Here is a 27,107-nt window from a genome sequence, read left to right as displayed (position 1 = left end):
AGTTATCGGACTCTTCTATAAGTGTTTAAGAAAGTGTGACTCTGAAGACGAGTTTGAGAAAATATGAGTTGGAATGATCACGAAAAGGAACCTCCATAACTATAATTAGTTGGAGGATCTTTATTGGATAAGGAATAAGTGGTCAATATCATCACTATGATTTGAATTTGTAAGAAAAATTTTCAAAGCTATAAGTTTTTTTTACATTGATTTAAATATGTAAGGAAAATTGTCTATAAATTAGCAATATATTATGTAATTAACTACGTTTTTGCTACATTTTTGTTGTGCTTTAACTGGATTTTTAATGTACTTTTGTTATGCATTCACTGCAATATTATTGTTCTTTAGCTACAATTAGTTTTAGAAATTAAATTTGTAAGGAAAATTTTTAAAAAATGACACAATATAGTGCAATTCACTGAGCTTTTGTTGTGCTCAAGCTATAAGAGTTTAAATTTATAAGGAAAAATTTCAAAACTATAAATATTTTCACGTAAACAAAATTTTATAGAAAATGACAATATAATATATAATTAACTACGCTTTAGTTGTATTTTTTATGCATTTTCACTACGCTTTAGCAAGATCATAGCAAAAACATTGTAAAAGTGTTTTAGTTCATATCATATTACTATAAGTGTTTTCACTATGAATAAAAATTTTAAGGAATTTTTCTAAAAAATGTGCTTTAGCGACGCTTAGTTCATATCAAGTTACTATAACTACTTTTTCACTATGCTTTTGATGCGCATTAGTTTTGCTTTTGTTATGATTTCACTGTGCATTTGTTGTTTTAAAAAATGAATGTAGTATTATAAATAAAAAGGAATGCAATATTTTTAAAATGCATTATTATTTTATAAAAAATTACTAGCTGATACAATGTAATTAAGGAATTGATCAAAGAATACAAAATAAAATGAATCATTAATTATACAAATTATACAAAAAGATATTGATTTCTTCGTTGAAAGAAACATAACGTATGCGAATTAATTCGACCATAACTTTTGACATTTCATCTTGCCACTTTTTTTATTCTGCCCAATCTACTTTCCTTCGAAGAATAATTTTTTCTCATATATTTGTAGACGAATATATATTTCATAATCAACATTGTTCATATGGGTTGGAACAGGTTGGGTATAAGCTTATTCTTTTCAAATAACAATAAAGCAAATGCATATATATGGTTGTTATCCAAATATTTATCTGTAGCTAGGTCATCAAGATCAACTCTCGATATCATATTATTATCAGAAGTATAAATAATGTCACCTTTGCTGCCTTGCAAACAAAAAATAGTGAATATAAAGCTGAAAAATGCATATAAAGCGCAATAAAAATATAGTGAAAGTGTAGTGACCGTTTTGATGCATTTTGAAGGTTGGGTTGAGTTTGGGTATGTGCCCACGCTCGCCCATATGCACCAACGCACCTGTACCTGTATGAACCTCGCTCTCTTGTAGGTCGATGTGTTAGGTTGGGTTGACGTGGGTTAAGTTTGGGTCCAGGAATATGACACATTTTGTAAATCGAGTTGGGTTTGGTCAGGGGGTGTTGAAGGCTGGCCAATTTTGAGTTGGACCCGAACTCGATCCAAAAACCCATTTTTGATACTCCTACCTGAAAGCAATTTTCTCTCTCCACTCTCTCCTCCTCCTCTCCCCCCTTTTCTCATCTTCTCCTTCAAGGACAAGTAACTAAAATGGAGGCTTGGGATGGCTTAGGGTATGCTTAATATAAGGTAGTGGATTTAAATATTTAAAAAAATAAAATTTAAGACCCAGTGCCACACCCTCTAGACACCAGCGCTTCAACGCTCCTCTATATTACTTCAAACCTGTGAGGTTTGTGTCACATTGATCTCAAAGCACAGTGTTTTAGCGCTCTGCCGCTCCCATGCAAATATTCATGCATGCATGAATTTGTATGAGAGTTATTTATAGGTCATTAATGAATATTTAATCATGTAAAATGTGAGTTATTACAACTTTGATCCCATTGATGTCATTTCAGCAAAATTTCGATCTAAATTTTCATGTCTCTTTGTTGCTTGACAAGAATTTTGTGAATGCCATCAACATAATATAATATATTACTATATTATAAAACAGATTGAATATTAAATCTTAAATATATAATTGATGTAAATTTCAGTGATATATGTAAATCGTTTAAATATATTTATAAGTTGGTAAGAAAATTATTTTTGTGATAATAAACATAAAATTATACAATTTCTTTATTTATTTATTATAGATAAATTATGAAAAAATTATAATTGAAGAGGCGTGTTCTTGGAGGGCACCAATGGAATCCAATAACAAATAAAACCATATCAGCTCTTTCCTACATTCCTACATCTCAGAGCCACCATCATTCTAGCAATGGAGGGAGTCGCTCTACTTCGCTCATTATCCACTTGCTCCTCCGTTACCTGCCGGAGACTCCTCTTCCAACCGAAGAACAGACCCCGCCTCATCTCCTCCCGCATCCACAGGTATAAGCAGCAAGTACAGTTCCTCTATGGCTCCTCGACCCGCCGGTGGCAGCCGGCAACGACCACGTTCCAACCCATGCGCCTCAGAAAGAGCTTATCTTTTGCCCCCAGCGCCGTCTCTACTTCGCCCCACCCAGCAGCCCGAGGTAGGAGATCTTATGGACTGATTGCTTCCGGTCTTTGCTTTTGTTAATTTTGTTCTTTTTTGTACTTCTAGATTTGTTCGCTGGTGGCTCCTTCGGAAAATCGTTGGCCTAAGTTTATTTTTACATATATATGTAGATGGGTGATTTCAGTTTAATGGGTGTTTTTCTACGTTGCATAGAGAACTATGATTTTGTTGGCCACCATGGTGCAAGTTAAATTTGGGGATATTGGGAGCTTTTCTCAGTGGTGTATGATATTTGAATATTATATATTTTCCTATTCTAGTTTTCTTCCAGTGATTATTTGTTTGCATGTAGATACAAAAAATAATGGTTTACATAGCGATGATTGTGTATCTTCTCTGTGAAATGAAATCATTATTTTTTGGTATATATTGGGATTTCTTGGAGGAAGAAAGCTCTTCTTGAATGTAGAGGGAGAGAGGGTATGAAGAGGGTATGAAGGGAGAGAGCACCAGCCTTTATTAATCTGTTCTAGGGTACCTCCATTACAGCAACCTATAAATCTATATATAAATATTGAAAAGATAACCTAAAACTGGACCAAATCCTATAAGGATATTTTGAAGGTGTTTATAGAGCTTAAAATTCACGTTGCATCCGACCAAATGATAGAATTTAGTAAACTTATCATTTTTTCAAACTAACTTTTGAATTTCCAGCAACTTAATGAACTATAAATGCATTTAAGATGGCATAATTGCCACTAGCTTTATCTCAACAATTTGAGGTCAGCTTTATAAATCAGTCTTTGATTTGTTTTTGCTGAACACTGTAATTCGTTTAAGATTTACATTAATTATTTGGTTTTGATCATATTTAGATGCAGGTCATGACATTGCTGAGAAGCTTGGTTTTGACAAGATATCTGAGCAGTTTATAAGCGAGTGCAAATCAACTGCCATTTTTTATAAGCACAAGAAAACTGGTGCAGAAGTAATATCTGTATCAAATGACGACGAGAATAAGGTTTTTGGCATAGTTTTTCGAACTCCTCCGTAAGTTTAGGCATATAATTTATCTGTCTAGTTTTTAAAATTTTCAAAGTCTAGGTTTGCATTTTGTTCAGACGTTTTTACACAGCATATTTTCTTTTTTATTTCACCTTATGCAATGGTTTTTATAATTGAGCATTTGTAGTTTATTTTATGCATTCCTTCACACCTAGCAGAAATATAAACTTCCTTTGTATGTTGTTTTACTTATCCTGTGCTTTCATTTATCAAGTTCATCCTATTAAACCTGGCAGACCACTTGAACAAGTTCTCATAAATTGCAGGAAAGATTCTACTGGCATCCCTCACATACTTGAACATAGTGTACTTTGTGGATCTAGGAAATATCCTTTGAAAGAACCATTTGTTGAGCTTTTGAAAGGCAGCCTGAATACTTTTTTAAATGCATTCACCTATCCTGACAGAACTTGTTATCCAGTTGCTTCAACGAACGCCAAGGTAACTTATTCTCTTTGCTTCATAAGATATTCATGTTATTGTTTCTCATGAAACTTTAGCCAAGTTGATTTGCTTTTTATGTTGACTTTCAGGATTTCTACAATCTGGTTGATGTGTACTTAGATGCTGTATTCTTTCCTAAATGTGTGGAGGATTTTCAGACATTTCAACAAGAGGGTTGGCATTACGAGCTTAATGACCCTGCTGAAGAATTGTCTTTCAAAGGTCTTACATAGTCTCTACGCGACGCATCTTAATTCTAGATTTACCAACTAACATGCAAGATTGAGTTTTCATATTTTTGCCTGCAACTTATTAGAAGCAATGAACCATCTAGAGTGGAAAGCATTCTTCTATTTTGCCAAATTTAGTAATTTGTTCACTAAATTTTTTTCCAATCCACTTTGGTGGGAACTCAGAAGATGCATTTCCCGTAAACTAATTTTTCCAATCATATAAGGTTGTGAACAAGTCAAGCAAAGTCAAATACTATTGTGCATTTGTGCTTAATCAAGCTCAAGCTAAGCTTGAGTTGAGGATGTTATGTTTTTTAAAATAATGATTAAGCTTTTTATTGAATTGTTTATTGGGCCTAGTAAAATTTATTCGAGGATTGATATTTGAACTAATAAACTCTATACTTATCGCAAATGGTTGCATACTTATTCATAAGAATTTTACATTGCTTAATTAGTACTTTAATTAAATATTTTAATATTCTAATGTTTATAAAAAAATTATAAGAAATTGATAATTATATATGAATGTTTATCATACATATGCTTTTGTTGGCATACCAAATTTTTTATTTAATACAAAAATGCAAAATAGTAGTATCACGTAAGCTAATGAAGAAACATCAAATAATTAAACCCTAAAATACTTTTCTGGGAACATATAATAGGTACTTCTAGTAAACTCTTTCATATTAGCTATGTGCACATAGGGTTATAAGTGTATCGAGTAGTGTCAAGTACTATTTTGCTCAAATTTGTTTCCATATTTTCTAATCTTGCTGGAGTTGAGCTTGAACATGATTTAATTTTAAAAGTCATGATTAAAATTTTTAATTGAATTATTTGTTGAGTTTAGGCTGTATCAAACTTAGCAAATCATAAGAGAGGACTAATATTTGAATTTGTAACCCTACACCATCACAAATGCATGCATAACCATTCATAAGAAATTTATATTGTTCAATTAGTATGTTCATTCAATATTTTGGTATTCTTATGCTAATAAAAATAAAATTTTATAATAATTTGATCATTATGGGTGTCCATTACACATTTTTATTAGCATACTTCACTTAAATATAGTTTTTATAGAAAAATGAAAAAAATGAGGAATTACATAAGCTAATAAAGAAGCATCAAATGAGAACTTTATCAAGTTCTTATTGAGCTAATTATTAAACAACAAATGAAAATAATCACAAACATATGTAAACAGGATGATGTTCAAAGCTTACGCGGATGCTTAGCTTCCTTTTTTTTTTTTCAAGCTTGTTTAATAAGCTAAATGAATGAGAAAAAATGTCTTTAATTAGCATTGAACTGTTCAACATGCATATTGGTTTTTTAACAAGAGTATGAGCACGAGACTCTGAGTTGGACTCCCATAGTCCTCCTAGGAGCTCAACCAGCTCTCACTTGGATTGCGGAAGAGAATCACACATCAATATTTTATAGGTACTAAATCTCTATCAAGCATTCTCTTCTAAACAAATAAGGCTTTTTGTGTGAAACAGTTCAAAATACTATATGGGTATGTTCACTTGTAAAGGTAGAATATGGTTGTGTTAGACCGATCCATTGGACTGGTCCAGCCGGTCCACACGGGACCGGCCCGAGCACAACGATGCGGACTTTCTCCGCCTCTTTTCCGCGACTGACCGCACCGCAAGCGCTGGAGAATCATTTTAGGAAGCATTTTTTAGGGTTTTGGGAGGGAAATCTGAATGTAGGGACTGCTTAGGGATTTCCTTTTGATTTGTATGCGTTAAATACTTTGTTTTCCTAAGGTTAGGACATCTTGAATTTGGCTGAAATTTGAGATCTCTTAGAAAGAAGTTTTTCTTTGGGCTCTAGCGGCGTTCAGAGATTTGGGAGAGATCGATCCTCCTCTCGAATTGAGGATCAATTGTATCTTGCTATTTTCTGTTTTCCTTTCATCAAATAATACAAATTATCTACTATTTTCGTGGTTTTGTGCGGACTTTTGTGAAGATTTATTGTTGTTTTCCGAAGATTGATAGGAAATACTTGAGATCTACAAGTGTTTCATATCAAATTGGTATCATAGCAAGTCTTGGGACCATTCGTGGGTTGATTTTTGGTCGGGAAGGAACGAAGTTGTTTTTTTGTAATCCAAATCCGGAATTTTTGAATTTACAAAAGTTCGGATCGAGATGTCGGCTAAGAAAGTTGATGCGCTAGAAGAAAGGCTTGAAGGGGAGATGAACCAAATCAAGACAACGGTGGAGGAAATGATTTTCACCATGGAAGGACAAGTAGCCGATCTCCGGGACATGATGAAGAAAATGTTAGAAATTCACAACCAAATGGCGGCTTCCGTGGCAAAAGAGGAGGAAAGAACAAACAGGAATTTTGAAATTTGTAGGGAGGAAGATGAGGTGGAAATTGGGGAGGGAGAAAGAAGGAAACCCTATATGGAGCCTTTCTAGAGAGAGGATAGAGGAGGTAGGTATGGGGAAAGGCATGGGTATGGAGGGATGGAGCAAAGGGGTGCTGATTGGGAACGCCGGGAGGGACATTATGGTCGCCGATGTGCTAATTTTGAAGGAAGAAGAGGGGAATTCGAAGGGGCTTTGGGCTATGGCAGGGCAAGGGAAAATCGGGAGACGTGGGGTGGGCCGAGCACTTGGGAGAGGGGAAGCTATGGAGGAATAAGGGGAAATGGTGGAGATCAGAAGGTGAGGAAGTTGAAGATGCCTATCTTCGAGGGGGAGGATGCGTATGGGTGGATCTATAAGGTGGAGAGGTACTTTGACGTTAATGGGCTAACGGAGGAGGAGAAGCTGACAGCAGCAGACCTATGTTCGGAGGAGAATGCACTGCCATCGTACCAGTGGAGAGACCAGAGGAGACCTATCAGGGACCGGAGGGAATTCAAGGCTGCATAATAAAATGTTTCCAAACCGATCAGGAAGGAGATTTCTATGAGCAGGTCTTTGCTCTAGCACAAGAGATAATAGCAGACTACCGGGAGCAGTTTGAGCACCTAGCCAGTAGGGTGGAGCGATTATCAGATATGATATTAGAGGGGAACTTCATGAAGGGGTTGAAGGTAGAGATCCGAGCATCAGTGATGGTTTTGATGCCTCGTAACTTGGGGGAGGCCATGAAGTTGGCCCAGCTGGTGGAAAATCAGAAGAATCTAGAGAAGGGAGACAGGAGCAACAACTCAGGAGGTTCTTACAGGACGACGACCACTCTTCTAACACCCAAGGGGCCTGCATCAGGCAACGTTAATGAGAGCACCAGGAAGAAGCCAGTAGGAGAGAGTGGGGAAAATTTCAAGAGGTTGACAGAGAAGGAGATGCAGGAGAGGAGGCCAAAGGGGTTGTGTTTCAGGTGTGAGGAGAAGTATACGCCAGGACATCGGTGCAAGGACCAAACTCTTTAGGTTCTCACCGTCCGTGACGATGAGGAAACTGAGGAGGGAGGTGAGGAGGAGTTAGAGGAAGAGATGGAGGAGAAGTTGCATTTGGATATGGCCGAGGTTTCCCTGAATTCAGTAGTAGGATTCACTTCGAATCATACGATGAAGGTGAAGGGGGAAATAGCAGGCATGGAGGTGGTTGTTTTGATTGACAGTGGGACTACCCATAATTTCATTTCCACTCAGGTCGTCAACCAACTGGGAGTGAAATTGGTGGACACCGGTTGTTATGGGGTGATGATAGGTACAAGGAAGGTGTAGAAAGGCCAGGGGATCTATAGAGGAGTGGTGTTGACCATCCAGGGGATTCAGGTAAGGGAGAATTTTCTCCCACTAGAGTTAGGAAGTACTGATGTCATCCTAAGAATGAAATGGTTGCAAACCTTGGGGGAAACCATGGACAATTATGGAGCACCAACGATAAAATTAATGGTGGATGAGAGAAAAGTGGTTATAAGGGGAGATGCAGGGCTATCCAAAGCCATGGTATCACTTAAGACCATGGTTTGGAGCCTACAAGAGCTGGGGGAAGCTTATCGGGTGGGACTACACAAGCTGGATGTGATCAGGATGGAGAAGGGATGGGATGCTTCTCTTTCAAGGAAACCCCTACTTCAGCAATTTGGTAATGATTTTCAACCACCTCAAGGATGGCCAACTCCATCGGAACATGAGCATATCTTCACCTTGAGGACAAGGTAGATCTTTGGGAGGGGAGTATTGTTAGACCGATCCATTGGACCGGTCCAGTCGGTCCACGCGGGACCGGCCCGAGCACGACGAGGCGGACTTCCTCCGCCTCTTTTTCACGATCGACCGCACCGCAAGCGCTGGAGAATCATTTTAGAAAGGATTTTTTAGGGTTTTGGGAGGGAAATCTGAATGTAGGGACTGTTTAGGGATTTCCTTTTGATTTGTATGCATTAGAATTTGGATGAAATTTGAGATCTCTTAGAATGAAGTTTTTCTTTGGGCTCTAGCGGCGTCTAGAGATTTGGGAGAGATCGATCCTCCTCTCGAATTGAGGATCAATTGTATCTTGCTATTTTCTGTTTTCCTTTCATCAAATAATACAAATTATCTACTGTTTTCGTGGTTTTATGCGGACTTTTGTGAAGATTTATCGTTGTTTTCCGAAGATTGATAGGAAATACTTGAGATCTACAAGTGTTTCCTATCAGGTTGTTTGTCAGGGATGTTTTTGTGCTCTTGTATCACATGGAACCAATGGAGGATCTATGATTTTGGTATTTTTGGGGTTGGCCTAAGATCCTCCCCCCCATGGAACAACTTGATTACTTGAAAGAGGTCGTTAGAAGGACAAAATTTCAAGTTTTCTTAAAACTGTTTAGACAAAATTGATATTTAATAATTAGGAGAAAACTATTAAGAAAAGGCAAAATAAATTGCTAAAGTTGTTGACGCCCTATTTTTAAAATTAAAGTACTATTTGTTTAATATGCTATTCCATTTCAGGTGTTGTCTTCAATGAAATGAAAGGAGTTTATTCTCAACCTGATAACATATTAGGCCGTGCATCCCAGCAGGCAAGCTCTATATTGGAAATTTCTTCATTATTCTTTAATTATGCTGACCACCCTTGTTTTACCAGTCTTTTGCAACCCAAGCATCAATTTATTTTTTGCTCCTTCAAATGCTTATTTATCCTCGAGTTGATTACCCTTAGATTCCATAGTTTGAAGCTTTTGTTTTTTTTTGTTCTGATATTTAAGAACTTGTTGGTATATGTGAGGCATAATAAAAATCGTATGTAAGTATGTTGATTCTGGTTGATGCGGAAGATCTCTGTTTTCCTTCTCTTGATTAATATAATTGTATTCAGGAATGTCTTTTTTACTTAAACTTATTGTTGGCAATGTGTTAAATGATTTTCTTTCATTTATCCTAAACCTGAATGATTTATTTCACCATTGGTTTTGTCATTTATTTTTAGTAGCTCTTGTATATAAGTAGCTTTTCTGCTTGGGTGACTGACTAATGGGCGATCATGTTAGATGCTTTATCTGCGGACCTGAAAATACATTTTAAACTGAAGATCTTCAAATATTTTATTCTCCTTAAAATGCATTCAGTTATAATGTTAACGCTTGAAGGAATATTGGCAAACACTGTAAAAGTAATACGCATCAAAGTGTACTGTCTTCTGTTCTCTCTCTCATTTTAACCAGCAAGGTTTCTTGCCATCATTATCCTGATGACAGCTATATTTGTTGCTTTTATCTGACATGGACATCAAGTGTGATAGTTGTTGGCATGTACTCTTTCCATTGCAGCTTTATAATAATATATTTTGTAATTCTTATGAATACGAATAATGGTTTGTCTAAAATACCTTGACATATCCACCAATATAGTTATGCTTGTTCTGTTGTGAGCATTATTACAAAATCCTTTGGATTGTGAACCACATTGATTCCTTATATGGTTACATCAACAACATGAAAATTTCTTGTTATGAAAAGTGATGGGAACTAAAATCTCTTTGTTTGTTCCTGGAAATCTTGATATCTCTGATATGAATATTAGTGCTCTTGCAGGCCCTTTTTCCCGAGAACACTTATGGTGTAGATAGTGGTGGCGATCCAAAAGTCATTCCGAAACTCACATTTGAAGAATTCAAGGTTAGCATTGACTTTTTATGATTTTGCAATGGAATCTAGAACTAGTTTAGCACATCACTTTGAATAGACTATAAGCAGTTGGTAAGTTGTTTATATATATGAATTAATGCTTTCTAAGATATGCTGATTTTTCTGATTGATTAACATCCACTTGGATTATTTCTAAATTGAGTTGTACTGGTATTTGAACATTAATTGGCTCAATACTAGAGCATCTAAGTTTATACTTTATATCCATGGACTTTGTTAAACTTCATCTTCAATTCTTCATCCTCTTTTGTCCAACCAGTAGTTAACTCTAACATCCTATTAGTTAGATGGTTACTTATGAATTCCTTTAACGCTTCACACATCCAACGAGTAGATTCGCAGCTCTATGCAAATTTTGTGTGTAAATATGTATTATTAAATCTTAAATGCAAAATGACCATTTCAGCATACGATCACCTTAGAAGTTGGCCGCTCTGAGTGTTTCATGGGAATGACAAAAATTCAATTTTTGGCGTTGCATGTTTTTTGGAAAGAACTAAGCTATATTAGTTGAAAGTTTGTGGAAATTTTTGGGTAGGATGTAGTTTTAAGGGGCTTGTTTGGCTTACTTTTAAGATTCAAGTTGGGCTTATGTGGAAAACTACTTATTTTCTGATTGATTTTTAATGGTCCTAATTATAAGGGTTTTGTGAGCTTGGAATCATCTTATGATGGGTATAATGGAAGCTGTGTTGCTATCCCAATGGATAGAAGACACAAGCCCTACATCTTATGAGAATATTTTAAAGGCAGATTTAGTGATGTGTATTATTTTGATAAAATTGAAAAATCAAATTGAACTTGCCTAAATTGATCGATTTGGTAAAAAACAAAATTATAGCGAAATATTTCTTCGTATTATTTATTTCACATTTATTAAATCAACAAAACTCATGAACTGTAAACAAACCATTGACAAAAAGATCAATTTGAATATTATTTATTCCACATTCCAAAATTATAAATTTTAGCAAATATTTCTTGGTATTATTCTTAATTCATATTATATTAGCTAAATGTAATTAGGTCAATTTTAAAATTAATTACATATTTGTTCATTCAAAGCTAAATTGAACTGACTAAGCTAAAATTTGGTTTGGAAAATAATTTGGTCGGTTCCATTCCTTAAATTTTATAACCAATATAAATTAATTTAGCTAGATTTTAAACCAAATCAGTCAAATTGACCAGGTGTACATTCCTAGGCAGATTAGATGGATATTTTTTAGTTATTTCCCCAGCATTATATAAGAATTCAAACAAAATTAATTTGAATTATGCGGTAAGATTCACATAAGAACAAGGCCTTATGATTATTAATTTTATGTTATAAATGTTTATAAAAATATTTATAATATTTAGAAATTTTAAGTTACTTATATTGTAAGTTTTAATTTTTAGTTTTTTTTTTTAACTTTTGTATACATTTTATTTTAGTTATATATTTATAAAAATATTTATAATAGGTATAGAGAAACAACAACATCAAGACTTTATTCCACTACGTGAGGTCGGCTTCATGAATCCTTTTTCTCCATTGTTCTTGTTAAGAGTCAAATTCTCATTAAAATCTAATAAACAAAGGTCATTTCTAATATTTTCTAACTAAGTCTTTTTGGTGCGCCTCTACCTTTCTTAACATAGGCAAATTCTAATACATATACTTTCCTAGCGGGGTCATCAGAAGGCCGTTATTTTATATGACCAAATCTTCTATGGCGACTATCTCTTATCTTATCTTCTACTGGAGCTACTCCAACCTTTTCACGTGTATGCACATTTTGTATCCCGTCTCTAAGAGTAAAGCCACATATCCACTTGAGCATCCTCATTTCTTATATATGTAGGTGTTTCAAATAAAGGATACCATTATTATATGTATGTTCGCATGTTGGATTGTGACAAGTTGTTATGGAGATTATATGAGAAAGCTATGAAATGCATAGTGATCATAAAAGGGATTTCTTACTGGGTATGGATGGAAGTTAGTGCAAGATAGATTTACAAAGATGGGTCATCATACATAGATGATACCATAAGATGTTGCGATCCAACTTAAGAATAAAAGGAAAAGACGAGAGTTATGAAAATCAGATTTAAATGTTAAACTATATTGACATTGAATTACTAAAGATGATGGTTTCATATTAAACTTGTATGATCAATTATGAATATACCACTTCAAAAAGATAAGAAGAAATTTTATCCGGAGCAGATTCACAAGAGATATAGTGACAATTTGGGTTTTACATGGAATGTTGCCTGTCACAAACTCAACATCAATCTCTCATGCACAAAATACTTATGAGAAGAAATATTGAACTTGTACGGCAGTAGTCAACAATCTTAAGTAGTTGTTGGCATAATTATGTACTATTATATGATAGTTATATATTTTAGATGATCATACTTTCGGTGTAGAACAATGTATTTTTACAAGTACATATTTACTATAGACTACACAAGTGAATGCCTAAAGCTCTATTTTACTTGGAATGTGTAGAATCAATAAGACATATGAACAAACTTTAGATTTTTTGTAATAATTTGTTAGTGTATTCCATCCACATGAACGTTCTTTAATATGACCGATTTATTCCTTAATCTCTTAGGATGTGATATCAACCGTCACTATAGGAAAACCCGCAATTAGCGGCGGACAAAATACGCCGGTAACATCAATATTTCGACGGAAAGATCAAGTTTCTGTCGCATTTCCTTCGGATTTTCATACGACAGTAATTCGCGCGGCGGAAATTTTTTCCCGACGTAAATAATACGCTGGAAAGCTTTCTGGTGCACAACCTATGGATAAGTAGGTGGTAGTTACGTCGCTTTTTATTCACTTATTCCGGCGTTAAATACGTCGGAATTATCAGCGTAAAAATACGCCGGTAATTCTAGCAGAACAAACGTCGCTAAATGCGTCGAAAAAAAAGACAGAGATAACCGGCACATTATCCGCCAGAAAGGTCGGCGTCTAAGGACGCCGGAAATCGATACATAATTCGTTGTATCGTTATTTCCGGCGGATTACTGACGTTTTATCCGCACGAAACCTGTAGCAAAAACAAGAAAAAATAACCTTCCCAGACAACAATCATATTTCCACACATGCAGTTTACAATTACAAATATTCAAAAATAACTACTCAACAGCACATATTTCCACAGCACATCATCAAATATTAAAAAACATTACAAATTGTTCATTAACTTCAACAAATATTAATAAAATTCATCAAATATTCAGAAACTGATAAAGTTCATATGAAATTGAAAAAACTAAAGAACTACTCTGAATCCGTCGACTCATCCTCCGCTGGAGCTATATTCTTTCTACTCAATTGCTCCCTCTTTTTTCGCATTTAATCCAACAACTGATTGTGTTGTTCATGCATCTGCATCTGTATCTGTGTCTGCAACTGAACTTGTCAATCAGCTTGTGATTTCGTTATTTATTCTAGCTTTGCTTGAAGTGCAGTTATCTGTTGACTATGTAAGGACTCCTGTGAACTTGCTGCGAAGCTGGATCCACTAGAGGTCATCCCCTCGTATGCCTGGGCTTGCGAGCCTAAACCATAAATCCCGCCATGTTGCATTCCTCCTACCGCTTGCGACCAGATACGATACTTAAAATACTCTACAGAGCCACCAGAAGAACCCTCACCTGCTGCGGCCTGACTCTCTCGAAGCCGAGTATACTCTTCTGAAAGTTAATAAAAATTTAAGCAATTTATTTAGACATAAAATAAAAATTATTAAACACATATACTTACATAGGCTTTTCTTGCTCACTCATCAACTCATTTTTGGTCCTCCTGTCTCTTATGGGTGTGACTATGCAATTCCATAGTAGTTGGTTTTCTACCAAACATCTCTTTATGTAATAGAATTCCATTAATATTCCTCTTAAGAATTTTTTTAAAAACTTTTAAAATTCCTTACCAAACGTCGACTGTGCTCAATATGTGGAACTGAGCCCCTAGTATGAAGGGAACTACCCATGCCCCCAACATCAGAAGCTCTGTTCTGTCGATTTTGATTCCTCCTTCTGCTATACTCTACGCTGCCCCAAGCAGTCTTCAGCTCAGCCCATACAGTGGTTAGATAAAGATGTATATCGAGCAATGGATGTTAGATAATGTGAGTAAGGAGTTGCCAACTTGACAACTTGACTACGATCCTTCCGACTTCCATCGCTCGCCTACTCTCCTTCTAACCACAATCGCTTAATTATGTTCTCCCTATAATTATTGCTGTTTTATGTGCCCAAACCATCTCAGGCGACTCTCTCTAATCTTATCTTCCAATGGAGCTACTCCAACCTTATCACGTATATGCTCATTTCGAAACCTATCTCTAAGGGTAAAGCCACTCATCCACCTGAGTATCCTCATCTCTGCAACACTATGAACAATAGATCCAAGATATCTAAAACATGTGCTCTTATTAACGACTTGCTCGCCCAAAGTCACAATCCCCTCACTAGGTCTAATACTCCAACTCCCTCTCTAGTCTTATCAACATGAATAATATCATCAGTAAAAAGCATACACCAAGGTACATCCTCTTGTAAATGTCATGTGAAAAAATACATGAAGAAATAAAATATTACAGTGGATTATCCTAAAAATAGCGACGGAAGTCGGCGACTGAGGCGGCGAATGTCGGCAAACTAGGTCGAAGTCCGTTGGGTGAAGGGTCGGTCTCGGCAGCGGCGATGTTCGGCTGAGGCGATGGAGGCGAGCTGAAAGAAAGGAAACGACATTAGAAAAAAACATACACTAAGGCGTTCCGCTGGTGTCAAGTGAGAAAATCATTTTATGCAAATGTCTAGTGAGAAATGACATAAAAAATCATATACTAAGCATACACTTAGGCACAATCTCCTCACCATTCTATGCAAATGTCTACTGAGAAAATCAACGAAAAAATATAAAACTTACGCTGGATTATCCGCAAAATAGCGGCGTTTCGCCGGCGACGGAGGCGGTGAGCGTTGGCAAAGTTAGTGGAAGTTCGTTCGATGATGGACGGTCTCGACAATGAGCGAGCTTCGGTAGGGCGACGCTGGGGCGATGGAGGCGAGCGGAAACCAAAACGAAACGACGGAATGAAATAATAAGGCAGACGGGCTCGGGAGAGAAATAGGGTTTCGACCGACTGTTTTTCCGGCGGATAAGATGCCGGTATTCTTTCCGTCGTATTTTTCGACGGTAACATTTCGTTGTGTTTAAATTAACCGGCGTCATATATATTGGTTAGTACGCCAGAAACTACCGGTGTAAAATACGCCGCATTATACTATGTGATTACAAATTACGACGTCTATACCGACGGAAACTAAGTTGGAAATATATTGGCGTAAAATACGCCGTAATATTACCGTAAACGCCAGTAAAAACCCCGTCTTTTCCGGCGTATATATATATATATATGCCGGAAGATACGACGAAAATTGCGGGTTTTCCTGTAGTTTGCTAGCGAGAATGTATTTTTATAGCATTCATTAATTGATCATCCATTATCAGCATTAAAAATTTTGGACATTAGGAATAAGAAGAAGCAACTTATTGCAATAAAAAGTTGCAAACAATTAAGTTATCCTGCAACGCTGTGGAATGCTATCTATCCGAGGAGAACATTGGTGTGCTCCTTTGTTTGTATTTTTATTACACTGTATCTATCTGTTGAAAATTACCTTGCACTATTAGTAAATATTCCGAAAAATATTATGATAAAAGTTCTTATCTAAATTTGCAATAATTTCTAAAAAACATATAGGGAATGATTATGAAGAAAACATTGATGGGCTGTTTGGTTTAAAGTAAAAAGGATTTAAAGTATTCTAAATTGAAGAGTTTGAAGCATATTGGTGCTTGATTTGAAGAGTTAATTTTATGTTATAAATGTTTTAAAAAATATTTATAATATTTAGAAGTTTTAAGTTAGTTATATTTTAAGTTTTAATTTTTAGTTTTTTTTGTAACTTTTTTATACATTTTATTTTAGTTATATATTTATAAAAATATTTATAACAGGTATACAACAACAACATTAAGACTTTATTTTACTACATGGGGTCGGCTACATGAATCCTTTTTCTCCATTGTGTCCTGTTAAGAGTCAAATTCTCATTTAAATTTAATAAAGAAAGGTCATTTCTAATATTTTCTAATCAAGTCTTTTTGGTCTACCTCTACCTTTCTTAACATAAGCCAGATCTAATACATCTACTTTCCTAACCAGGTCATTGAAAGGCTGTTGTTTTATGTGACCAAATCATCTAAGGCGACATTCTCTAATCTTATCTTCTACTGGAGCTACTCCAACCTTTTCATGCATATGCTCATTTCGTATCCTGTCTCTAAGAGTAAAGCCCTACATCTACCTGAGCATCCTCATCTCAACAACACTTAACTTAATATTATGCTTCTCTTTTAATGCCCAATGTTTTGTACCATAAAGCATTGCACCACCATCTTATAAAATATTTGTATAAATTTATAAAAGTATTTATGCTCATTTTATTTAATAAATTTTATGCTAAAGTTATTCTTTTAAAAATATTTACAATTATTTTAAAATTTTAAGTTATAATTATTAGGCTAGTTATAAATTTATTTGGCAAATGAGGAGTCTTTTTTTGTACAACTATTAGTCCTGAAGGAGGGTTAGGGCTATCATAGCATCTGCATAGGTATATGCTATTGATAACTATGGGCAAGTAAAATAAGCTAGATATTAAGTCTTGCTTATATCATCATCATAATGCATTAAGGGCTTACGGGCTCAATTGATTTCCCTTATCCCATCATTCACATGCTAAAGGAAGGGCCCATTTTCGTACAACCTGACAACATCCATTCATGCAGTTACAGTTGATCCTGAAGGAGGGCAAGGGCCATCATAACACCTGAAGAGAAATTCAATGCTAATTACTATGGATAAACAAAATTACTAAAAGAATATGTATTGTTTATATCTTGAATCATGATGCATTTAGGGCTAACAATAATTTTGGATTCCCTCTGTGCATGGAAAATGAGGGGCCAATATTCATACAACTTGACAACATTTTGTCATGTAGGTCATTTTCTGTCATGATGTAGATGCTAGAAACTTTTATTTAAGAGCAACCGATATGTCTCATACAATCGTCACAATTTGCTCCCACCTTTTCTTAAAAAAAATTACTTATATTATTGCATTACTTAGAAAGCCATCCTATTTTTTAGTCATGGCAAGCCGTTGTCGTAATAAAGTTGGTGAACTATATTCCAATCCTTTGTTAGTGATGATGATCCTTTGTCATAGGACAATTGATGAAACATCGTCCACTCCTTTCTTATATATGTAAGTGATTTCAAATGAAGGATACCATTATTATATGTATGTTTGAATGTTGGATTGTGACAAGTTGTTATAGAGATTATATGAGAAAGCTATGAAGTGCTTGATGATCATAAAAGAGGATTTCTTACTGGGTATGGATGGAAGTTAGTGCAAGATAGAATTTACAAAGATGGGTCATCTTTTAGTCGTGTTTCATTACTACAGGAAAAATGTCATTTTCCAGTGGCAATTTTCATCGGAAAATAGCAAAAATCCATCATAAATTAGTATTTTCGGCGGAAATATTTATGCCGGTAAAATGCGCGTCGGAAAGCTGCTACCGGCATAAAACAGTTTGCCAGAAATATTTCCGGAGGAAAAAAAACTATTGGAAATATTTCCGCCACCGACCTCCACCACCGCTAATCACCCTGTATTTGGATTTTACACTGTATTCATTTTATTTCAAGCAAAAATAAAATAAAAAATCAATCCCCGCATTTATTTTACACTTATCCAAACAACTCTAAAGTATTTCAAATACACTGCATTCTTTTTCAATCATCTAAGCAGCCCCTTAGTGAGTTGGTGAACTATTGATAACTTTTCACATCAATGTAATATCTATTAAACTCAATTAACTAAACAAATAATAGTTACAATTGTTACTCCACTTATTACTAATAACTTGTAGTAATTACAGGAATGCTTTTTATGAATGTGATCTAGCGCCAGATATCCGGACAAACAATTTTAAGCTAAGTCAGCCCAGTTCAAACAAAAAACTAGAATAATTTTTTATATAATTAAATAATACTAGAAATAACACTTGATGCATATTATTTAAAAATAAATTGTAAAATAAACAGAGTTCAACCTGATTAATTGCCCAAAGAATTATAGGATAATTTTATAAATTTTAACAGTAATTTTAGAGTAATTTAACCAATTTATCTTTTGTTTATTACCGATGAAATAACACTTTCACAGCAATTATTGGTGTATTTATATATTGAGTAATTTAAACTTTTTCACAATTAAAAATATCTAATTTATAGTTTTGAACAACAATTCCTTGTAGTCTATTACTCACGGATTATTTTAATATTTCTCTTGACCATACCAGCTAAGCTTCTCATAAAAGGATGGGGATTATATTCCTTATTTATAAAATTCATTTACGGTATCAAAAAATATCATTCATTTTAAATAATTATGATTATATTCCTTATTTAATAAACTGCTAAAATGTCGAGGGAAGTCAAGCTATCATCTAAACTGAATGTAAAGGCTTAATATGAGTAAATATATCAATAAAATTACTATGAGATAATAATACTATATAAAGGTGAGTGAAATCTGTCTAATGAGTAGTTATGAACTTTCTTTTGTGTAATATTACTCATAAAATATTAATTAAAGATTGTGCTTTTCTGGTTATGAAAAAAATAAATCTTATTGAATATAAGTCCAGTATGAACCTGATTTTTTTATTGCTATAAGTGAACATAATGTTAATAGCCCGATTAAAATTGGTTTACAATGCATTTGAGATGAAATTATCTGAAATGATTGTTGTACTATTTTGATTCTTGCTCCATACACTTGGTCGGCTGTTAGGGAGCACCTTTGTTTTAGTTTTTATTTCTTCGGCGGCAGTGGTTGTGGGTGGTGGTTCTTGTTTTGAAATTTTAGGTTAAGTATTCAAAGTTTAGTTTTAGCACGTTTTTTTGGGAATATTTTTAATTTTAGTTTTCAAATTTTATTTTAAACATTCATAATTTATGTTTTTTTTCAAAATTCTTCTTAAATATTTACTTTAAAATTTATTTTTATGATGCTTGTCCAAATTTTTACATTTATTTGTTGGTTTTGAAAATTTATGTTAATTATTTATAAAAACATAAATTACAGCAAAGCAATTAAAAAATATATATGGTGAACTAATTTTCATACTGAGTTGATTTTATTAGAATATAATGAAAATGAATTTGATAAGTTAAATACCTAAAATTCTATTACAAAAATTATGACAATTATTTTGAAAAAAGATGAGGCCTTTGCTAGTAACTTTTTCTGATATAAATCAAGCTAACTAACTAAAATTTAAAACAAAATGTGATAAGAAAAATTTAAACGCATAACCCAATAAAGAATTATTATGGTGAAAATATAAATGACACTTAAATTGATAAAATAACTAAAGTTCCCTGGCGAAAATCATGACAGGTTTTTGGTAAAAAGAAAATGAGAAAATTGCGAACTAAAATTTTCTAGTATAAATGAAGTATACTGAAATTTAAAACAAAATGAGCCACAAAAAACTTAAGCAAGCAAACTTAAATAAAACAAAATGTGATGACATCTAACCCTACCGATTGATCTAGCAATGATCAAGAAAGAGTCTACATCAGTGGGCACCAGAAACACCATTTTTATCCTTCAAGATGTGTCCTAGCCTATTCATGAATCATTGTATATCATTCTGTAATGCAACAAAGATGAGTATCTCACCCTTATAAAATATCCACACTACATAGAATTTATACTCAAATTAGTTGGATAGACATCTTGCATTATGAGCTTTTAGTTGGTTTGACTGGGCATCATGCATGTTCTTTGTGCATGGAAATATGACTGATCATTATGTTGTAGGAATTTCACCAAAAGTATTACCACCCCAGCAATGCCAGGATATGGTTCTATGGAGATGATGATCCAGCGGAGCGGCTGCGTATTTTAAGTGGTATGCCAAATTAATCCTATCCAAATCCAACTTCCAAAATTCATTTCCTTGTTATTAATATTTTTGCCAATATAAGTGGGAATTTATAATATTCCATAGGATGAATAAACTTCATAGGTTTTATCTAAGTTGCACTGAAAAACACTACTAAATTTTGGTTATAAAGTCCCTTTGAGCAGGTTGATCTGTTGAACTTTGAGCAGGTTGATCTGTTGAACTTTAAGTTATGCTTTATCATACTTGTACTGTGCTTGTTGGTCAAGCTTTATCATGGATAAAAGATGATCGGTACTTTATGTTCTCCATGATTGGTATTTGGTTTTATATAGATGAGTTTGCTTCCGCATATCTGGTAAAGTTAGAATTTGTTTCCAAAATTATGGAGATCATTAATTCTACTGTATTTTTGAGTCTGCCTTTTATTAATGCAGCTTACCTCGACCAGTTTGAAGCAAGTCCTGCTCCTAACGAGTCAAGGGTTAAAGCACAAAAGTTATTCAAAGAACCAGTAAGGGTTGTTGAAAAATACCCTGCTGGTGAAGGCGGAGATTTGAAGAAAAAGCACATGGTTTGTGTTAACTGGTTGCTATCTGATGGTCCCTTGGACTTGGAAACTGAGCTTACCCTAGGGTTTTTGGATCACTTGTTGCTCGGAACACCAGCTTCGCCTTTGAGAAGAATCCTACTTGAAAGTGGCTTAGGAGACGCCATTGTTGGCGGGGGAGTGGAAGATGAGCTGCTTCAACCCCAATTTAGTATTGGATTAAAAGGTGTTGCGCAAGATGACATCAATAAGGTTGAAGAGTTGATCATGAACACGCTTAAAAGTCTAGCTAAGGATGGCTTTACTACTGAAGCTGTGGAGGCATCAATGAATACTATTGAGTTCTCTCTGAGGGAGAATAACACGGGTTCCTTCCCACGAGGCTTATCTTTGATGCTTCGCTCCATTGTATGACAATCTATTACCAATAGCCTGGCAACCTTATAGCTCATCGTAAAGTTTCTGTATTTTATATTTTTTTCGCTGTGTTTCTCTGCAGGGAAAATGGATATATGATAGGGATCCATTTGAGCCACTAACTTATGAGAAACCATTGCAATCTTTGAAAGAACGCATAGCTAAAGAAGGTTCAAAAGCTGTCTTCACTCCAATAATAGAAAAGTACATATTGAACAACTCTCATCGTGTTACTGTAGAAATGCAGGTGTCTCCTGGCCCCCTAATTTTCTTTCCATGTAAATGAATTGTTATGATATCTTACTTCCGAGGATTTTTTTTTCAAAATTTCTACAGCCTGATCCAGATAAAGCATCTCGTGATGAAGCTGAGGAGAAAGAAATACTTCAAAAGGTTAAGGCAAATATGACAGAAGAGGATCTTGCTGAGCTAGCACGGGCCACACAAGAACTTCGTCTAAAACAAGAAACTCCGGATTCACCTGAAGCTTTGAGATCTGTTCCAAGCCTTTCATTGCAAGATATCCCTAAAAAGCCTACACACGTCCCAACAATTGTAATGGCTTTTCTTTCTGACAAATATTATTTCATAAAATAGTGATGTTTTAAGACCCTTGCACAGTCCCTCCATCCCTTCCTCTCTTACATGTTTTGCAAATGCACCACCATGAAATCTAAATTTCTTTAGTAATGTTTTTATGAATCTTGACTGGAACAAAAAAAAATTATGTTACATTCTTTCTAACTGTAGATTGGTGAGGTCAATGGAGTAAAAGTTTTGCATCATGACCTTTTTACAAATGACGTTGTTTATTCAGAAGTTGTTTTTGATATGTCTGCGGTGAAGAGAGAACTGATCCAACTGATTCCGTTGTTCTGGTAAGCAAGGCCATCTTTCCCTATGTTTATTTGTGCTTGTACAGCGCTCCAGGTTCTGTTGTTCTGCTCTCATTTCTTGTCTAGTTTCTAAACTGTTAGTCTGTGTTGCTTATTCGATGGTTGAACTAATAATCTTAGAGTTTTGTACCAGTCAGTCTTTGCTAGAGATGGGTACAAAGGACATGGATTTTGTCCAGCTTAATCAATTAATCGGAAGGAAAACTGGAGGCATTTCAATTTATCCCTTAACTTCTTCTGTGCGGGGAAAAGTGGATCCATGCACTCGTATAATTGTACGAGGTAAAGCAATGTCTGGGAAAGTTGAGGATCTATTTAACCTGGTATGTTTACTTTCTTTGTGAACACTCATATTTGTGAAATACTTCTTATGGGCTATACACAGAATATAGGATAATAATAAAACTAAAAACCGCAAGGTTGGCTTCTTTGGTGCTGCTCACTTAAATGTCTTCAATCTCTTTGTTTAACAAATCGTGTTTCTCAGTCCAGTTTATTTGATCCATCTATTTTACACCCTGCTTTTTTGTTTCATATTAGAAGTTAAAAGTTGTATTAGTGAAGATTCCATGAGGAACGGCATTCAGTTTTTATTTATATTTATGCGTGACTTTATCTTCTTGTTGATTGATTCAATATGTTTTCTACAGATGAATTGCATTCTTCAGGATGTTCAATTCACTGATCTGCAACGCTTCAAGCAGTTTGTTTCACAAAGCAAAGCTAGAATGGAGGTACATTGTTTTGGTTTTCCTCCATCTGATTTTTGTGGGTGCCTAGTGCAGATTTTTCCTAATTTTGCTTGTCAGCAGAGCCGAGTAAGAGGTAGCGGACATGGGATTGCAGCTGCCAGGATGGATGCAAAACTAAATGTCGCAGGATGGATTTCTGAACAGATGAGTGGTATTAGGTTTGTTTCCTTTAGGCTTCTTCAATATATCTTTTCCTTCGGATCATGTTTTTAAGAGTAATTTGTGGTACCCATGTCACAATATGTATCATTCAAGTATCAAAACCAGCATGGAAAAAAGTTCAATGCATGAGCATCCTGTTAGTTTTTTATTCTAATGTGTAGGGTTATCTCCCTTGTGCGGCAGTAGTCTCAGAAGACAAGATGATGCTGAGCGGGTGTTGTAATTTTATTTTAATTGTTGAAAAACCTTCTTGTGTTGTCTAGATTAGGGGTGTAAATGAGTCGAGCCGAGTCGAGTTTTGACATTATCGAGCTCTGCTCGTCAGTCGGAAAGCGAGCTTGAACTTGAGCTCGTCCCACTGTAAACGAGCTCGAGCTGGCTCGCAACCCTCGATGGTCGTCTATGTCCGAGCGTCCTTCACTCGTGTTTTCCCGCATGAGATTTCCCGCTCACGGAACTTCCGCCCTTGATTTTTTGCCCTCGGAACTCCGCCTCCGTTCGTGAGGAGCTCGCGAGTCGAGCGGTATGTTGTTCGAACTCGAGCTCGATAAACCGTTGAGCTTGAAACCCTGTTCGAGCTCGAATAGCGAGCTCAATTCGTTGAGCCTGTTAACGAGTTGGGCCCTGGCCTACTTGCGAGTCCGCTTGACTCGGTTACACCTCTAGTCTAGATGTTTTCATTTTTCCCAAATTAACCTTGCTGTGCTGTCTAGATGTTTATACCTCTATTGCTGTTCTTACAAAACACAAGGATGGTACAAAAATAAAAGGATTAGGAAGAGGATTGTTAGAGGGAATGCTATTGAGAAAGAAATAGAAGAGAAGAAAATCTTGGGCTATGCCTCTCCACTGTTGGGTAGTGGTAGGGTTTATACCCTCTTTGTTGTAGGAAAGGAATATGCGAGGAAAATTGCTGATTCGCCCCTAGACCATTTGATATTTTTGAAGAAGTAATGCCGGAAGAAAAAATAATGGAATGATCAAATATTCAGAGGTTTCAATCTGCGATATAATGTTCATAATCTCAGTTTGATATCAGTTCAAGAAAGAGAGTGAGACTCTGCCAAGGAGCAAATATAATGAATAACAAAGTATTTGCAAAAAAAGATCCCATACCAAAAAGAGGACATGAAAATTTATGTAATTAGGCTTAAGTAAGCCTATTTACATTGCCGCACATAGATTGAATAATTCACTAAAGAAAGGGCACATAAATGATTATGCTTAATGCAAAATTGGAGAGAAACTCATACTTTAGATGTTGGTCCTGCTAGTTCTTCTGAATTTCAATTTTTGCACTCCATGTTGTGATTTCATGTGAACATCAGTTCACCATTCCCTAAAATTGTACCGTTGTATTTTGTGAGACTTTTGTGTTTCTGGAGGGAGTGGATACCTTACTTTCCTTACTTTCCTGCATGTTATTGTCAAATACATGGGAACTTTTATTTTATTAAAAAATGTATGGCTTTGAGAACTTATAGTTGCTTTATTTATTGTAACATAAGTGATTAAGGTTTTGTTTGGGATGGCTTTCTTCATGCTTCTTAAAGCAGCTTTCTATTACAAAAAATAAAATTTGTGTATTAAATAACTGCTTCAAGAAGCAGTAAGAAAGCCGTCCCAAACTGGCTTCTTTTGGGACAGTTTTTTTGTTGCTTTTTAAAGCATTTTTTTAATACCAAAATTAAAACTTTTGTACTAAAAGCTGCTTTAAGAAGCAGTAAAAAAGTCGTCTCAGACGAAGCCTAAGTGATGCTCATAGCATGCTTTTTTAACCGCATTCTGTCATCCTGCAGTTACTTGAATTTCTTAGAAGATCTTGAAAAGAGGCTTGATCAGAATTGGGATGAAATATCTTCATCACTCGAGGAAATCCGTAAATCTGTCTTTTATAGGGAAGGCTGCCTTGTTAATATGACAGCAGAGGAGAAAAACCTTAATCACTCGACAAAATTTGTGGCTAAGTTTCTTGATTTGCTCCCAAGCTCTGCATCCACTGAACTTCATCCCTTGCGGAACCAGCTGCCTCCAGTCAATGAAGCCATTGTTATTCCTACTCAGGTGCAATCAATTACCTACTCGCTTAATTTTTACCTAATAATGCTTCCAAATATAACACCGATCTTTCCTTGCTTATAGGTTAATTATGTTGGGAAAGCTGGTAATATTTATGAAGCAGGATATCAGCTCAGTGGATCTGCATATGTCATTTCCAAATACATAGGTAATACCTGGTTATGGGATCGTGTACGCGTTAGTGGTGGTGCTTATGGAGGCTTTTGTGACTTTGACACTCATTCAGGTGCCTTGTTTGTTCTCTTCTTGTTCTCTCAATTTCAGTTTAATATACTTCTACACAGATATGTAGAATGTGTTGCATTAGGAGCGAATTAGGGACGGCTTTCTTACTGCTTCTTGAAACCGTTTTTTAGTATAAAAAAAGCTGCTTAAAGAAACAGTAAATAAGCCGTCCCAAACAAAGCCTTAGTTTCCTTTGGTCCAGTTACGCATTTCTGCATTTCTACACGCAAGGTTACTTAGAAATTGTTGCATTAGGAGTGAATTAGTTTCCATAGTTCCAGTTAAACGTTTCTACATTAAAAATGACAGGAGTATTCTCCTACTTGTCCTATCGAGATCCAAATTTGTTGAAAACACTGGAGGTCTATGATGGAACAGCCAGCTTTCTCAGGGAGCTTGACTTAGATGATGATTCTCTTACAAAAGCAATTATTGGTACAATTGGAGACGTCGATGCTTACCAGTTGCCTGATGCCAAAGGTTATAGCAGGTATGTGGTCACAATTACAAATAAATGCATTTGCACTTATGGTTCAATCTGATAATTCATGGGTGGTGTACATAAGCATGTATAAAATATGTTTGGGACAGCTTTCAAACGCCTTAACTTTTCATACTACAATCACTTTTTTATTTGGAAACTGTTTTATTTCAGCTTTTAAAAAAAATTTATAGTGGAAAGCTGTCTTTTGTAATCAGATCTACTAAAATATAGGGGCAGTAAGAAAATGACCGTCTAATATTTCAAAATAGAAAAATATTTATAATTCCAACGACAGTTTAAAAAAAAAAATTTTTTCCTAAAGTTTGCTTTTGCAATATTTTGATCAACAGTCTATTGCGACATTTGTTGGGCATAACTGATGAGGAGCGAGAGATAAGGCGCGAAGAAATTCTATCGACGAGGTTCATTTTCCTTCTTTATGTTTGGTTTACTAGACAATCAATGGTAAATTCTTAACCTATAACTATTCATGTTCAGATTGAAGGACTTCAAGGAGTTTGCAGATGTTATTGAGGCTGTTAAGGATAAGGGAGTTGTGGTTGTAGTTGCTTCTCCAGAAGATGTTAATGCAGCTAATGAAGAGAAATCTGGATTCTTTGATGTCAAGAAAGTCCTGTAAGACTCAGAAGAGTTCACGGCTCTATAATTATACTGGTTGTTCGGAGCCAAAGGCTCTATATAGTCGACCCAGAGAGCATTGATTATATGAAGAAACTGGTGCCATGTTATTAAAACAAGCAATCTGGGGCAGATAAGCATCTGCTCGTAGCAGGACTTTTGTACTAGAAAGTCGTTTTAATACTAGAAAGTTTGGATTCTTTGATTTCAAGAAAATTTTGTACTAGAAAATCGTTTTAAAAAGCAACAAAGAAGCTGCCCCAAACGAAACCTTAACCTAGTTTTTCTAATTTGACAATGCAATGTGTTGGTTTAACCCACTTGAATGAACTTCCTTTTATAA

At 35.2% G+C, this 27,107-nt stretch overlaps 1 protein-coding gene across 2 annotated transcripts; it reads left to right on the top strand.

The window, feature by feature from the left end:
* Positions 1-2,312: 2,312 nt before the first annotated feature.
* On the top strand, positions 2,313-27,107 carry LOC110096038 (presequence protease 1, chloroplastic/mitochondrial). 2 transcript variants are annotated; one of them, XM_020821797.2, is made up of 19 exons: positions 2,313-2,652; positions 3,497-3,671; positions 3,953-4,127; positions 4,220-4,352; positions 9,288-9,358; positions 10,370-10,453; positions 20,476-20,566; positions 20,998-21,518; positions 21,610-21,774; positions 21,864-22,082; positions 22,278-22,405; positions 22,557-22,746; positions 23,074-23,157; positions 23,236-23,333; positions 25,137-25,401; positions 25,480-25,642; positions 25,951-26,131; positions 26,476-26,547; positions 26,624-27,107. In XM_020821797.2, exons 1-19 carry the CDS (start codon positions 2,394-2,396, stop codon positions 26,763-26,765), a joined length of 3,216 nt encoding a protein of 1,071 aa, XP_020677456.1. In that variant the 5' UTR covers positions 2,313-2,393; the 3' UTR covers positions 26,766-27,107. The 2 variants fall into 2 exon arrangements, with proteins under 2 accessions (XP_020677456.1, XP_020677457.1); XM_020821798.2 differs by lacking the exon at positions 2,313-2,652 and having other exon boundaries at positions 3,499-3,642.

This window comes from Dendrobium catenatum, unplaced genomic scaffold (assembly GCF_001605985.2).
Source record: "Dendrobium catenatum unplaced genomic scaffold, ASM160598v2 fragScaff_scaffold_1456, whole genome shotgun sequence".
Lineage (NCBI taxonomy): Eukaryota > Viridiplantae > Streptophyta > Magnoliopsida > Asparagales > Orchidaceae > Dendrobium > Dendrobium catenatum.
This window is presented reverse-complemented; position numbering and strand designations above follow the sequence as displayed.